Genomic DNA, 16,281 nt, shown 5'->3' with positions numbered 1-16,281 from the left:
GTATTTTAGGAGAGACCAACTGTTTACATTAGTCCAACATTTGTATGTACTGTACAATCAATGCTAGGGGCAACATTCTTACTGATTCAACAAAGGGCCATGTTGGTCCAAGGAACAGTAAAATGGTCATATTAAATTGCAGTCAAGACACGATCTATATTGATGGAATTATTTTACTGAATCAGGGATGTTAGGTTTTGGGACTAGCAGGAGGAGTGGGGGTGGTTACAGATGGTCCTGGCTGTACACCACGCCCACCTGCCGACGGGCCTCATCCATCACCTCAGCCAATAGCAGCGAGTCTGAGTGGGTCATCCCTGGGCTCTCCTTCAGACCTGCAGGGGAAATGCACATACATACACACAGTAGATAACCAATGCACATATACATAGCAGATGCACAGTGCACAACGACAGTATAGAGTGAGATCACACAGTAGATACTCTTCAGAGCTTTCCTTAAGCACGGGAAAAGGAAAAGACAAATTTGACTTTTCAAACAGGGTTTCTATGTCAAAGGAAGAATTCTATGAGGTATGTGAGATACGTGCAGTGTTCAGGATATATCAGAGCTGCCACCTGGTGGTGGAAAGATGCAGCTCCACACAATATTGAAGTAGCAGTGGTAATAGGTACTTCATTGATCCCCAAGGGGAAAATACATGGTTGCAGCCAACAAGATAAATAAGAGGAAATGTGAACAGAAATCAAACTACATACAGGTGGGTTGCCGATACAAAATACTCAATCTACAAATAAGAGGAAAAACTAAAGTCTGGATGCTGTAGTCGGGGTATACTGTATGTGTATGTACTGTATAGTATGCGTATACTGTATCTATAGCGCCTTAGGAAAGGGTTTGGCAATAGGTTACATAGCAGTACACAAAAAAAACCTTTTCAGGACATGAGGGGTACAGTCCCAGTACCTTTGAGCAGGCACTGGCGGACCTCCTCCGCTTCGTACCGCATGCCCGTGCTGTTGAGGAAGTTGAGGGGCAGGTAGGGCTCTGGCACTGGGTACTGGGTCTCCTTCCCGTTCACCACCAGCGATGTTGGGCACCACATATGAGCAGGAACCTAGACACATTAACATACTGTACATGCCTATATGTGCCCTAAATCATGCCACGTCTACTGCTACTTATGATTAACGGATATTCCATATATGTTCCATCTGTATGTGTTGTGACAGTACCTTAACAGTTCCTTTGGTGCCCACTATGAGGGCATCGTTGGGCAGGTCCACTGCTACAGAGCAGGTGAAGACTGCCAGTCTGCTCCTGGAGAACTTCAGGGTCACCACCATGCTCTCATCTACACCTGCAAACACACACACCCATCGTCATGGCGAGTACCACGGGCATCAACCTGTTTTATCTCTACCAAACAAAAATCCATCCAACAAATGATGTTGTTGAATGACTGGGTGATCTCTAATTCCACATTTCTAGTGGTAGGGTGAGTTTTGATATCTGGGAAGATAACTGCACTTATTATCATGAGATAAGAGCAACGTTTCAGCCCTAAAGCAGCTAAAGGAGGTGACAGGTGAAGCCTTATCTGAGCACAGCTGCCATGAGTGCCCTGGGTTAAACAATGTCAGGGGAGTCAGGTGGCTGAGCGGTGAGGGAATCGGGCTAGTAATCCGAAGGTTGCCAGTTTGATTCCCGGTCATGCCAACTGACGTTGTGTCCTTGGGCAAGGCACTTCACCCTACTTGCCTCAGGGAGAATGTCCCTGTACTTACTGTAAGTCGCTCTGGATAAGAGCGTCTGCTAAATGACTAAATGTAATGTAAATGTTTACGATGAGGCCACGTCATATTGAAACCAAACATGTCATATTGTTCTTAGTGACGGTTGCACATTTACAAGCTTACTGTTGTAAACTCTAAGTTAAAATGTTACAGGGAGAGGAGGATGAAAGTGAAATGATGGCAATCAGTAACACCCTGATCCCAGATTAACATCAAGGTTAGCACCAGTCCTGAACCAGTCTCCACACTCAGCACTATTTTGAAGACCCAAAATATACCCAGCAACTGATTTCCATTTTTGTGGGCTTATTGCAGTGCTAGTGGTCCAATGTATATAGCGATTATAAGTCAAGTGTGTACCACAGCAGTGTGTATATTGGTCCAGAGGGGGATATACTATACTGTGAGTTTATCAAAATATAAGTGGGTACAACTCCTACTGTACCCATCTCAGTACCCTTGACTATACTACTGCGTTGGACGTGTTCCCCAGTGCTGCACCCCCACTCTCCCCTATCCCTCCTCTACCTGTGTCCAGGCAGACCCCGGTGGCCTGGATGCTCTCCGGCCTCTCCCCTCCAAACACCATAGTGATGAACTGCAAGCAGTAAATGCCTATGTCCAATAGGGCCCCCCCGCCCAGCTCCTTCTCCACCGCCCGGGGGACGTGCATGAGGGCCGCCCCGAAGTCCACCCTCACCACCTTCACCTCGCCCAGCTCCTCCTGCGCCAGCACACGTCTGATCTGCAGAGAGGCAGGGAAGAAACGGGTCCACACAGCCTGGGGAGAGGAGGAGACACACACACACACACACACATAGAAAAGACAAGAGGGATAGAGAACACTCAGGTTAGACACACACACAAGGCACGGCAAAGAGACAAAGCTCAGAATATAACTACAGTAAGACACACTACTACCACTTGAAGAAGACAGCACATTCACAGACATGGGGCAAATACACACACACACCTTCTATTCCTGCCCGAAGGCATTTGAGGACCATCACACTGATGTAATTATCCATAATTATGGGATTCAATCTGACTGAAAGATCCCAGTCAGATTACTCTGAGGATTACATGCTGTAATAAATGGATAATCAACCATTAATCTAAATGGATCTAATTAAAATGGGGCGACATGCTCCGTCCAACCTCACCTCCATGAGGAACACGTTGTTCCTCCTGGCAGAGGCCACCATCTCCTGCACCTCCCTGCTGTTCATAGCCAGGGGCTTCTCACACAGGACATTCTTCTGGGCCTCCATGAAGATCTGGCTGACCTTCAGGTGGTAGGGATGGATGACTCCGACATAGACCACATCTACACACATGCATACACACACACAGGGGATGGGGAGGAAAGGGGAAAGGTATAACACCAACTAGTCGAGTCAATGGGTTAACCAAATATGACATTGATGAAAAAGACAGACCAATTTCTGGATCCTTGGCCAGCTCATCATAGCTTCCATAGGCCGTGGGGATGCTGTGCTTCTTGGCAAAATCATTTGCGTCCTGCAGTTTACGAGCTGCCACAGCAACAATCTGAGATAAATGTTTTCAAATTGTGCACAGTTGGAAACCAATGTGTGTAATGCGCACACTTTCTATCATTTACGGTACACGGTAGGGTGTATTTATGCTAGATTGCTAGACATGCTAAATTTTGCATGCTAAATCTAGTCCAAAACATTTTGAACTATATACAATTGGTGGTAGTAAACCAATATGGCCGAATGGATTAGCATATAACAATATATTAATCAAACACATACAGATTTTCTATTGTCTAAGCTTTTTTTAAAGCTCGGAAAGTGGGCTCAGACATAGAGCACTGTAAGCTAAACCTGATTATAAATTAGCTAGGACGTTTGTGGTCTACTAGCCTGATAAAAAGCGTAGCGATATGTGTGTGTAGTTTGAAACAAAATATTTGATTACTGTCGACATTTCACTGGTTTACTTAGGCTACCTGGTGATCTCCGGGTGGGAGTGTTTTCAGAGCCACGGTAAAATCGTGACTAATTTTCCCAGAGCTACATATTCCCCACCGTGTTGCCATGTTGGACGAGTTTGAGAAACCGGACTTTAGGTCTCCCAGTTATACATAACATTTTGTGGCATAAAATAATGTATTTTAAGATTTATTTCAGTCATAGAAAAGAAGAGTGCTTTGAAACTCACAATTACTTCAACTTTTTATTAATTAATGTATTTAATTTGTATGTATTTTTTTCTATACATTTTAATTACATTTTACTACTTTGTCTTTACAAGAATAATGCTTGGTTTGTTATTTGGAGATTATTAATAAAAATTAAAAATAAAACTAATACACTACAGATTCTGGAAGTGATGTAAGAAATATATGTTTTATTGGATGCAGATGGTAATGATTTGTATATGGATGGCATGCCAACTTTATTGTTCAGACAAATAGGCTATATGCACACAGGTGATGACGTACTTACGCTAAAATCTTAGCCAGCTATGCCATTTCCGCTACCGCTGAGGTGATTGTTTACCAAGCGATAACGATAGCGATAACTTTATGACTATTAGAGAAAACGTTTACATTTCAGCGAACCAACAGCAATACAGCTGAGCATTGTTGTGTGCCTGTGTCAAGCCTTGAGTAAGTACAACAGAGTACTTCGTTTTAACAAACCAGCACCAGTTTGATCCCCAGGCCTGTGGTCAGCTCATTCCAGCAGGTATCAGGTGGCAGGGGGCAACTCACCCCATACCACCAGGCAAAGTTTGAGCAGGTATCTACTTATATAGATCTTGAAGACTCGGACTAGGAGCAAATAGAGGTGGAAGCCCTCAATGGCCATCCAGGAGAAGGTGGCCAACAGGGAGTAGTGGAGGAGGAGCCCCAAAGCTTCACAGCCATGATCGTCATAGCCCAGCCACGCCCACAGCGACCAAACCAGGAAGAATAGAGGCAGACACAGAAATGCGCAGGTCAACTGCACATGCACACCCGCCGTATGATCCAAAAGTTCCTTCCTGAGGAGGACAGACACAGTCAGGCAGACAGACATATGTACATCAGGGTTTCCCTCAGCCCTGTGCAGCTAAGGCGGCCACCTAAGCAACACACTGCGTTTAATTTTTTTATGAGCGATATCTGCCGTGTTACTCTGTCCTGTTTTCTTCCTTTCATTACAAACCTTGTACAAATCAACAATTAAAAACAAGCCCCCCCTCCATACCTTAACTAACAATTTTTTTTCTGCAGGAATCCCTGTAGCTTACGCAAAGATGGTTCTTTATCAATTTTAAGTTTGGCAAGCTAAATTCTGAGCTTGCCAAATAGCTACTGCAGCACGCACACAGAAGTCCAGGTGTCGGACTCTGCACACAAGTCAGAATTGAGGTTGGCTAAAAAAACATTACAAAACGAAAGAAAGTTTCTAAATGATAGGCCTACCGATCATCGTATTTTGACTAAAACATAAAAACAATATTACATGAAGCTCAAAAAACTGTATTTGCGTAAACTTGTGCAAGTTTTCTGACACGCTCGCAACAGGTTTTCGCAAAGTATGACGTGTACAGCTAGTTGCAAGCATGCACGAGTCTCAGAGCTAGGAGCAAGGCGTGCCACTGTTCTGCGCAAGACCAGATGAGCCGGAACTAGAAAGATGGCGTGGTCTATTTCGCGCTCTCGCTTGCCTCACTGCGCCACTGAGCACTTTCCATAGAAATGAATGGGGACGCCATCTTTAAAGAGCAGGTTCGCTGTGTCTACTGTATATAAGTCTGTGTGAGAAACTGACAGTAGCTTTCTCTGCAACCACAAGATGGAGACACTGTTTTGCTGAACATTGTAATTCACAGAGATGCTACAATACGCATATTCGCACATCATAAATTGCAGCACGCCTCTTTCAAGAGTTCCCCAGGGTTGTTGTTTATTTTTTTGTAAACAGCGTGTCACATTCGGATTGTAGCATATTGAATACGGTCTATAGCTAAATGTAGCCTGATGTCACAAATACACTGATAACCGAGCCCCTCCTGTGCTGACTCATCAGTCCTCCTTTTCTATCTCTGTAACCTTGGAGAGACCAGACAACACAGACTATTTTTGCTCAGAGAACATGTCACTCGACCTCTGTGGTGGTCAGACAAAGTATGATACCACATTTGAGATTAAAACCTGTTCTATTTTAAGACAGACCCCCATACACACACACACAGAGTACCAGTCCCCCTGGAGGAATATGTCAGCTTATGAAATGAGCAACACCATGACAATCAATGAACTTTATTTGATCCCATCAATCACACTCTCTTTCACAGTGACATTTAATTTAATTATCACACAGTGTACACCAAGACTGGCCTCATAGTCTTTGTCTCCTGTGGGTCCAGGGGTTTAGTGAAAGTCACAATCAGATGATTTTAGTTCAACCAAACCAGGCTAATCTCTATGGCCACCTTTCACTGAATCAGAACATAAGATGGAAAAGTCAAGTTGGTTTGCCAGGCTACATCAGGTGTCATTACTTCTAGTGATACAAGCAGAGAACATTGCTCCACGCATCTCTGCTCCAGGCTACTAAGATTCAAGGTTGACTGCCATGCTGGTTAAGGTTATGGAGATGGTTATTGACTGTCCTAGTTGAAGACCACGCCTACTTGTTTTCTGGCCTTATCCATAATCTCTGTCAGAAGGGTGGAGTCTGAGTGGGTCATCCTGGGGCTCTCTTTCAGTCCTGGGAAGGGGTAGAAGGAGGGGGGGGGGGGTTAACAAACAATGCATTGATACCAAAACAAATAATGGTGCTTCAACAGCAAGGTCACATACTGTAGCCAGTACTATTTTGTAGTGTAGGATTGTGGAGCATGTTAATACTGTTTAGATTAGTCATCAGGCTAGTGTACAGACTGGTCACACACTGGAAAGCTCACAAAGCCTGTTATTGGTTCACTGATGTTTTTTTGTTAACCTGAGGTTAGTGTACGGTCGCTTTCACAATGTTCTTGGTTCTTTGCTATTATAGGATACAGAACATTGCCATGAACATTCCAATTATCGACTCTTAAAAAACCCTACTTCACCTTGAAGCGACCTTGTGAGCCGACATCTAGCATTTGTCTGTACTTCATCTTCTAAAAGCATTTAGTTAGATACAATGACAACATTTTCAAACGAAAAACAGTACAAAAATGAGGCACCAGTGCAGAGCCCTCCACCCAAAAGTACTTACCCTTGAGGAGGCATTGGCGGACCTCCTCAGCTTCGTACCGCAGTCCAGTGCTGTTGGTGAAGTTGAGAGGCATGGAAGGTTCCGGAAGGGGGAACTGGGTCTCCATCCCATCCACAACTAAGGTGGTGGGACAGTGCATGGGGCCCAGAACCTGTTGTTCACAATAAAAAGATCGGTATGAGGTATGGGAGGTACCTGATTCGAGCAGGACGCCATGGGCATGGATGGACTCTGTCCTCTCGCCGTTAAAGACCATCAGAACTGCAGAAGGCAGTAGACTCCAATTTCCAGCAGGGCTCCTCCCCCTAGCTCCTTCTCCACAGAGCGAGGGATGTGGAGCTGAGGGGAACCGAAGTAAGCCTTCACCAGCTTCACCTCCCCCACTGCCTTCTCTGCCAGGAGCCGGCGCACTTCCGCGTGAACAGGGAAACAGCGCGACCAGATGTCCTGGAGGGGAACGCACACCCGACTGACTGTACATTCCTGACAGGTCCTCCTCTGAGAGCGGACACAGCCCTCCTCTATGTGGTTGAACACCTCCGACTGGCTTACAAGAACATATAGTGTGACATTCATAGAATTGTTTGTTTCTAACGCACACGACAGTAATCGTGTGGTCAGTGTGCATGAGAATGAACTTCATGACGAATACAACGCAAACGTATCTTCTGCACATCTCCCATTGTACCTCCATCAAGAAGACGGGGCTCCTCTCAGACGCAGCGATGAGGTCCTTCACCTGGCTGGAGTTCATGGCGAAGGGCTTCTCACACAACACGTTCCTCCCAGCCTGGAGGAAGAGCAGGCCCACCCTCCAGTGGTCCGTGTGCAGAACCCCCACATACACCACATCTGCAGGGAGGGGGGGAAGGCGGGGGGGGGGAGGCACAGAGGTTGTCAGGGCACATGTGAAACAGACTCTGCTCGTCTGTTATTAATAACCCATCCCCCCAACATAGGAGCATTCAAATACGTGAGTTTGTCAAAAATGGGCCTTCGTTTGTAGCTTTGAATTCAAGATGGCAGACTACAATTGAACATCATGCTCATGTGATTATTAGGTGATTATGATATCAGATTCGAAGTGAAGCGGTACAGAGGTAAATGAACAGTCAGGCCTTACTTCTGAGCCAACCCACCGGGTTGGCTCTTCTGGGTCACCGGCCAGCTCCTCGTAGCTACCGTATGCCTTGGGGATGCTGTGCTTCCTGGCGAACTCCTGCGCTCGCTCCAGATCCCTCGCCGCAACAGCTGCTATCTAAACCAGGAGGATGGAAAAAGCGAACACATATTCTTTCTGAACCTCTAGCTGTCAGGGACCAGGGAGACCTGCTGAGGTAGAAGGACCCCCCCCCCCCCCACATCTCCTGTCCAATAAACACACACACACACTGATGACACGATGATGAAGACGGAGAGTGTGTGTTTGGTTGGCGTACCTGGTGGTCTCCAGGGGGAGGGTCTTCATGGCCACGCTGAAGTCGTGACTGATCTTCCCTGCACCGCAGAGTCCCCAGCGTGTCGCCATGTTGTCGGGACGTCAGCTCAAAGGAGAAGGAGGAAGGAGACAGGGTGGGACCAAGGGGCTCGGATGAAGTGGCCTGGGGAGAGTCGTGTGACGAGGGGTAACAGCAGCAACGCTCCACTTTGCGTCTCAGAGCCTTAGAGCCTGTAGCCACTCAGTGGCCATGCTCCTGCATTTATACACAAAAGGAACTCCCACCCCCTACACACACACCTCCTGAATGGGTGTATTCCAAACACACAAATGCAAATGCCCATAGGCAAGCACAAATGCATGCACACACACACACTTGCTCAGACACCGTCTCTGCCGCTGATCCATGTCTGGTAAACCGGGAGAAAGCGGTTGGCACCGGCTGGTCCCTGACAATCTGTAACACACACGGTGCCAGTGGGGCTCTCTCCGGCAGCATCGGCGGCGCTCGCAGCGGAAACGGTGGGTTTAATGTGTAGAGGCTCACCTTGCTCTCCAATAATCAGTCTGGTAGAACCAGGGAGGTCAGCGAAGGCCAGGGCTGCTTTGTTTCTCTCTGGGAGGCATTGATTAGCCTGTGATGGCTTGACAGGAGCACAGAAGCCAATGATTAAACAGGAGCCCCACAGGGAGCGCTGGGCAAGGTAGATACAACAGGGTTCACAAGCTCCCACAGGAGCTCACCGCCCGGCCATTTAGCTGGTCAATACGCTGAGCCAGGATGACTATGGAAAGGAGACAGCTGCCCTGCCCTTGGGCTAAATATTATCCACTTATCCAGCCAGGCTGTTGTGTAAACACCTCACTGGAGGGAGACACTAGAGGGCACTGTGTTGTCAGTGTTGTACACGGTTGGCAGAGAGGGGTTCGCTGATTATTGTAATGCGTTCCATTATGTGTGAGGAGTGGTTGGCTGACAGGGATGAAGTGTCAACCAAATCTTTTATTTGATGTAAAATTCATGGAAACCAGACAATACACAGGTCATTGTCAAGTCCTATCAGCCCATTCAATTTAATGACACACAACTCCTATTAAAGGTAATTTGTTGTAACTATATTTGAGGTTCTGTAAAAGTTTACTGTATCAATTTGAGGTATTATTGACAATTTCTGACAATTTGAAGAGGTGCATAACATCCTGGGCAGAATATATATCAATAGACTTCTCCAGGTGTTGTGACATACGTAACAAACACAGCAACAATCCGTGATCTCTGTCTTCTGCTCCTATACACCAAAGTAGGTGGTGATTGGATTCAAATGAGAACATGCTGTCAGCAAACAATTGTCATTGTGAAAGAGAGCAGGAATTTTATCAATGACTATGCTGCCGGCTGCTTAGCTTTTGTGTCTCACTTCCAAAGGCATTCTGGGAGCTGTGTGCCGTTGTCATAACGACAAGGTACCAGCTGGGCAATTTGTATGCAAATGGCATCGGGCTTGGCCTAATCTCCCTGGCTCTACCACAGGACCTGGTTACCATGGGAATGCCCATCTCCTCCTTGGGTGAATTTGTACACTTTTCTTTTTTTTTTTTATACTTAAGTTAAGCGCACAGGGGAATGTGCTCGCAAGGTGCACACAGTGATGCAACCGCTGATGGAGTGACATGGAGGGAGAGAGAAGAGGGGAAGGTGTTTTACTGGGTGTGGGAGGGAGGTGTGGCAGGGGATGATTGGGTCTGTCACCTGACCGAAGTCGGAGCTGAAAAGAAACAGAGAAAGAGAGAGAGCGAACGAGAACCTGGTGAGTGAGAGATCTTCCTGACCAGCTACTGATAGTATCAGCTAGGTCCTGGAGCCTGGCAGAAAGGCCCACACAGCCCCACATCAACCCACCGGGAGTCAGGGATCACACCACAGCTCCTCAAAGGGAATTCAAATGTTCAACTTTCTTTGCTGTGGCTTGTTGAATCTCTTGCATGAGCCCAAGGTCATGGGGAGGACGCAACTTGAAAACGTAATCACTCTCTCAGATCCAACCAGGAGTGATTTAGAGACGGAGGGAGGGAGGGAGTGTGGGGTGGGTGTCCTCAGCCCTGAGAAAGGAGGAGAGGCAGACATACAGTGGAAAAACGTCTCCAGGAAGTTGAATGCTGATGTGACCAGTCATTCAAGAAGTTGACATGCCGAGGGCCAAGCTTCGTTAATCCAGCACGGCTGGGCCGACTGCCTTCCATTCCTGTCACTGCTTGCTGACTGCTTATTTGATTAAAATTTCATGCATCAACTCTGACTGCGTGTCCTTTGTCACAAATAGCTGGGAGAGGCAGGAATGGGGATGGGCGAGGGAGGGGAGGAATTGGATGGGAGAGGGTTGGGTGGCGTTGGGGGTGGAGCAGGTTTGTTCTATCTTTGCCGTACATCCCTGGCTCAAGTAAAAAACCAACACGGGTTGTGCACGTGGTTTGGGCAAGTAAGGAGGGTTGTGGCGAGGTGTGTGTGTGGGGGGAGGGAGATGGGGGGTGCACGTTACTGTCATGTGTGAAGGTGGATGATGAGACGGACAGGTCTGTTTAGCGCCCTGTCTGGCGTCCTCGTCTCGGTGCCGTCAGGATGACAGGGCTCATCTTCCTTTGAGGGCGGCCGTGGCTGCTCTTCATCTCCGCCACACCACCCTGTTCCTCGTTTCATCTCCAGACGCGGCTTCATGTGAAATCAAAAGGTCCGAGTGAGAGGTCACACGGCCCCCTTCTGATTAATGAGTGTGTGCTGCCTGTTGTTCTGTCTGTCTTTATGCCTGGAAGAAGCAGATCCTCAGACGTGTAATGGATCCGTGTTTGCCTGCAAGTGTGCTTGTGTGCGTGTTTGGGGCAGGATGGGAGGGAGGGAGGGACTGTACTGCTGTATTAAAGGAGTCTCCATCTCTCCTTCGGCTGCCTCTCAAGGTCGTTGCGGAGGAGGGGTGACAGGCGCGGCGAGCGCCAGGAGGGGCAGGCAGGGTGATTTTAGGAGTGGAAAGGCAGGAGAGAGGGGGAGGGGGGGGTGTAAAGGTGTGGGGGGGGGGGGGTAGTGAGCTTGATGAACGTGGGGGAAGAGGGAAGTGTTCTAGGGAGCCATAAGTCATGTTGTCAATGGAACAGGATGTACTGAGACTCAGGTTTTTTCTCTCTCTAAAAAAAAATATGTGGGACAGCAGAGCAGTCTAGTGTAGCACAGAGTCTGGAGCAGGACATAGTCTACACTACAACAGTCAGGTGTAGGACAGTCTGGAGCAGGACAGAGTCTACACTACAACAGTCAGGTGTAGGACAGTCTGGAGTAGGACAGTCTGGAGTAGGAAAGAGTCTACACTACAACCGTCTGGAGTAGGACAGTCTGGAGTAGGACAGAGTCTACACTACAACAGTCTGGAGTAGGATAGTCTGGAGTAGGACAGTCTGGAGTAGGATAGTCTGGAGTAGGACAGTCTGGAGTAGGATAGTCTGGAGTAGGATAGTCTTGAGTAGGACAGTGTGGAGTAGGACAGTCTGGAGTAGGATAGTCTGGAGTAGGACAGTCTGGAGTAGGATAGTCTGGAGTAGGATAGTCTTGAGTAGGACAGTGTGGGGTAGGACAGTGTGGAGTATGATAGTCTGGAGTAGGATAGTCTGGAGTAGGACAGTGTGGAGTAGGACAGTCTGGAGTAGGATAGTCTGGAGTAAGACAGTCTGGAGTAGGACAGAGTATCTAGAAAAACAGAATCAGGTGTAGGAGTCAGGTAATGGAAGTGTGTGAGCATGGAACAGCCTTTTCACAGTCCTGGTCTTGAAATGACTCAGCAGCACTACAGCTGTAAGGTAAAATAAATAGTGGGAAAGAGACATATAGAGAAATACTCAATTTCTCTACACATAGCGACATGGAGAGTGAAAAAGTGAAAGAGAGGGAAAGAGATAGAAAAGAGACATGCATACATTCACACGCTTGGCACACACATGGATGTATACACACACACAGAGACTCCATCTCAGACCCCCCCCCCCCCCCCCCCCCCCCCCCCGACACATATACACACAGACTGTGTTCAAATTGCGAAGCAGGGAGTAGAGCATTAGTACAGTAATAGGGGATAGATGTTCTCTAGGTTAGAGGTGGAGGTGCCAGTTCCTCTCTCTCCTTCCCTAATGGAAAGATGTGATGTGATCACATGCTTGTTTTGTGTCACTGGTCATTTTGTGTTCCCCTGAAGAGTGTCCCACTGTATTCTTTTGTTAAGTAGATAAGTGCTTGTTTAGTCTGTTTATGTATCTTCAGTGGTCGATTGCAGGCTGGTAGGTGGCCAGGAAAGCTGTCTGTCCGTCCATCTGTCTGTCTCGGTCTGTCTGTCTGTCTCGGTCTGTCTGTCTCAGGCGGGGGTTTGATGGGTGTGCGCTCCGACATGCATACAGTACACGCTGATAATCACTGATAAAAGAACAGCAACTGTGCCATGGAGACAGCGGTATCGCCAGACAAGGGTCTTAATGTGCTTCCGGCTTGGCGTGATGGTGAGCACAGACACAGTCCATACCCAGCACGCCCACCCCCATGCTGAGCCTCTATCACCCAGCTGATAAAGCCCTGTTTCAGCTGGGGGAATGGCCATTACAAAGCTGGTTCCAGAACCGTCGGGAAGGCTATTTGGCGAGGAGGGGGGGACGGGGGGGACGGGAGACATCATCCCCCTTCCTGCCACTCCCCAGCTCCCCATCATCATCAAGCCCCTTCCTGGGGAAGAGGCAGACACTAAGCAGCCCACACACTGCCAGTCTGCCTCTCTGTCTGACTGGTTGATACAGAGCCTGATAGTGATGTCTGCACGGCTGTAGTGGGTGTATGTCTGTTGCTTGTTTGTGTGTGTGCAGGGTGCGTACATTTAAGGGTGTGTGACTTCTGCAAAGTGTGTGTGTGGGCATTGGTATTCATAGAAATGTGTGCCCGTGTGTGTTTTTGTGTGTGTGTGTGTGTGTGTGTGTGCGTGTCATGCCTGACTACACCCCTGACAGCACAGCAGGCTCAGGAAAGCCATGTTGCACCTGCAGATCAACCTCTGTGACCTGTCTCTCACACCACATCCGCGGCCAAATAAGGTGTTGGAATGATCCCGGATGTATTGATGCTCAGTGAGTGGCACCGTATGCATCTGGTCTTGTTCTAACGATGAGTGATGGTGATAGAGGCTGTATTGACATGCTAAAGGCTTGGAGAGGGTCTGGAGGAAACCTGGGCACAGATGCATCATTACAAAACGGCTTCTCTCTTTCTCTCCACAGTCCACAGTGCACAGTCAGAATAGTTCAGGGCTTTCGACGGTGAAGAAGGAGGAAGATAAAGGGTGGATGAGGAAGTCAGGTCACCTAGAGCACAGTAGGGAGGAAAGAGGGGAGACAAAGAGAAAGGGAGAGAGAGTAAAAGACCATTAGAGAGCTGGGGAGAGAGAGAGAGAGAGAGAGAGAGAGAGAGAGAGAGAGAGAGAGAGAGAGAGAGAGAGAGAGAGAGAGAGAGAGAGAGAGAGAGAGAGAGGGGAAGAGAGAGTAATGGAAACCTGAGCCCAACTAACTGCCGTCTAAGATAAATAAAAATCAGGAAAAAACAATTCTCTGCTTTCAGTAGCGGAGTTGTGGCAGGGGATTAAAGAGTGGATGCTGCTTCCAGAACATCTCTACCAGTACGAGATGGGTGTGTTTTATGCAGAAATTATTAAAATCGTTCAGCGACTCCCCGAGCAGAGCAGCCCGGGTCACTTTCCCCACGTTCGCTCTGCCTGCTGTGATTGGACACAGTTAGTTAGTCACGCTGTCTTACGAAGCAAACCAGCGTGTCTACTGTACCATGAGCAGAGCCAGAGAGAGGCAGGAGCAGGCTTGGTACAGCCAAACGGAAATAATCACAAGCAATCAGACGGATTTATAGCCATTATTCATCTATATGGAACAAATTTGCATCTGCTCCATTTTATACACACCAACAGCTACTGCAAATACTATATGTTACAGATCTAATTCAGGGGTCGTGAAAGCTTGTAAACACTTCAAAAGGATAAGGCCTGTTGAAGATACTGCATCCAAGGGATGGGGAGCGGGCAGGGAACAAACACAGGTGTCCTCAGCACTTGAAACCAAAACATTTCTTTCAAGACAATGAAACAAAAGGAAAATCTGGATTCCTCTGGGGTTGACTCATAGCAGTCATGAAATATTCAGAGTTTAACAGCTTCCTCTTAATCCCAACGGCTGGGCCAGGATTAGAAGCAGGCAGGACTGGGTGTTCAAATACACTGCCTCATCTACGACTCTTCCTCATTCTCACAACACATTCTCTCTCTCTCTCTCTCTCTCTCTCTCTCTCTCTCTCTCTCTCTCTCTCTCTCTCTCTCTCTCTCCCTCTCTCTCTCACTATCTCCCTCTCTCTCACTATCTCTCTCTCTCTCATTCTGTACCCATGCCTCTCTCTCTTGCTTCTAATTACCTCACCCTCTCTAGATTCTCTTACGTAATTATCCTTCGCCTTGCACCATAGTTCCCCCACTGACCTTTTCCCATCACCATCCCTCTCCCTCCTCTCTTCCTCTCTCTCTCCATTCATCTCTTTCTCTTCCTCTCTCGCAATCTCTTTGTCTCTCTCTTTGTCTCTCTCTGTGCTCTCTATCCATTGCTCTAGAGGACTCCTTGGCTGTGTGCATATGTGTGTGTGTATGTTTGCGTGTGCAGGGACCTTCACACAGTGGTTAAACACATGTTATGAACATTTCCAACAATGAAAATCCCACCACAAACACACAAAGTAGCAACATCAAAGGCAGCTGAGAATGTGTTACTCCAGAGTACTGGAAGTCACCTATCTTGTATGCAAATGATCATTCTTCTATATTTACATTCTTACCATGTACCATGGCTTGACTGGAGGCTATAGCAAAACCTGCTGTATTCTTCCCTTATGGCACCTTTTCCATATGAACCCATGTTACATTTACATTTAGTCATTTAGCAGATTCTCTTATCCAAAGCGACTTACAGTAAATACAGGGACATTCCCCCGAGGCAAGCAGGGTGAAGTGCCTTGCCCAAGGACACAACGTCAGTTGGCATGACCGGGAATCGAACTGGCAACCTTCGGATTACTAGCCCGATTCCCTCACCGCTCAGCCACCTAACTCCCTGCATGTTATTGTGAAGCATTTTTTCTGTGTACACAGATCAATTGAAACTAAGTGCTCTTTGCAGCCCAAGCCTATTGAGTACTCTTGCCTCGGTCGATAAAAACGTCAGTCCATAGTTACATACAATAATATATTTTTCTGTAACGTCATTATGTTAGACTTAATTAATTTCACTCAACATCCCTCCATCTCCTTCCTTATCCCTCTTCCTCCCATCCCTCTCTCTTTGTCCTACACACTCCTGGTCTCTCTCTCTCTCTTTTCTCTTCTTCTGCTATGGTCTGATTCTATTTCTGACTCCAGGGGCATCGACAGTCACGATCGGAGAATTACTGTGAACGCTGTCGGTGTCAGCTGAGAGTACAGAAATCATTTCACTGACAATAGTTTCACCAACAAGCACCACGGCACAGCAGGCAACCGCCCCCCCCCCCCCCCCACTCCTGTCTAACTTCCCTCGCCCCCTCCCTCATTCTATCTGGGCTTCCACCTCCCAGTAATTGTCTCTGACTCTTTAGTCCTAATGATGTCACAGTCGATCCAAGCCGATAGGCCAGAAGACTGACAAACAGAACATTGAGAGCCATGTGAGCTCTCTGACATAACACGACAAGATGCCAGACAGTGTTAGAACAATGTAGGCCCTGTGGAGCTACATGTGAGTGGTTCTCCATCTC

At 47.5% G+C, this 16,281-nt stretch overlaps 1 protein-coding gene and 1 pseudogene across 1 annotated transcript; both read right to left on the bottom strand.

Moving 5' to 3' along the window:
• Positions 1-75: 75 nt before the first annotated feature.
• Positions 76-3,825, bottom strand: dhdh.2 (dihydrodiol dehydrogenase, tandem duplicate 2). Its single transcript, XM_067249651.1, has 7 exons — positions 3,736-3,825; positions 3,197-3,308; positions 2,921-3,084; positions 2,286-2,538; positions 1,197-1,321; positions 928-1,078; positions 76-335 (listed from the first exon to the last, which is right to left on the bottom strand). Exons 1-7 carry the CDS (start codon positions 3,823-3,825, stop codon positions 226-228), a joined length of 1,005 nt encoding a protein of 334 aa, XP_067105752.1. The 3' UTR covers positions 76-225.
• Positions 3,826-6,380: 2,555 nt separating this feature from the next.
• Positions 6,381-8,513, bottom strand: LOC136955542 (trans-1,2-dihydrobenzene-1,2-diol dehydrogenase-like; annotated as a pseudogene).
• Positions 8,514-16,281: the final 7,768 nt, after the last annotated feature.

The sequence above is a fragment of the Osmerus mordax genome, chromosome 13 (assembly GCF_038355195.1).
Source record: "Osmerus mordax isolate fOsmMor3 chromosome 13, fOsmMor3.pri, whole genome shotgun sequence".
NCBI lineage: Eukaryota > Metazoa > Chordata > Actinopteri > Osmeriformes > Osmeridae > Osmerus > Osmerus mordax.
Note: the sequence above shows the minus strand (reverse complement) of the source record. Positions and strands in the feature narration are given on the sequence as shown.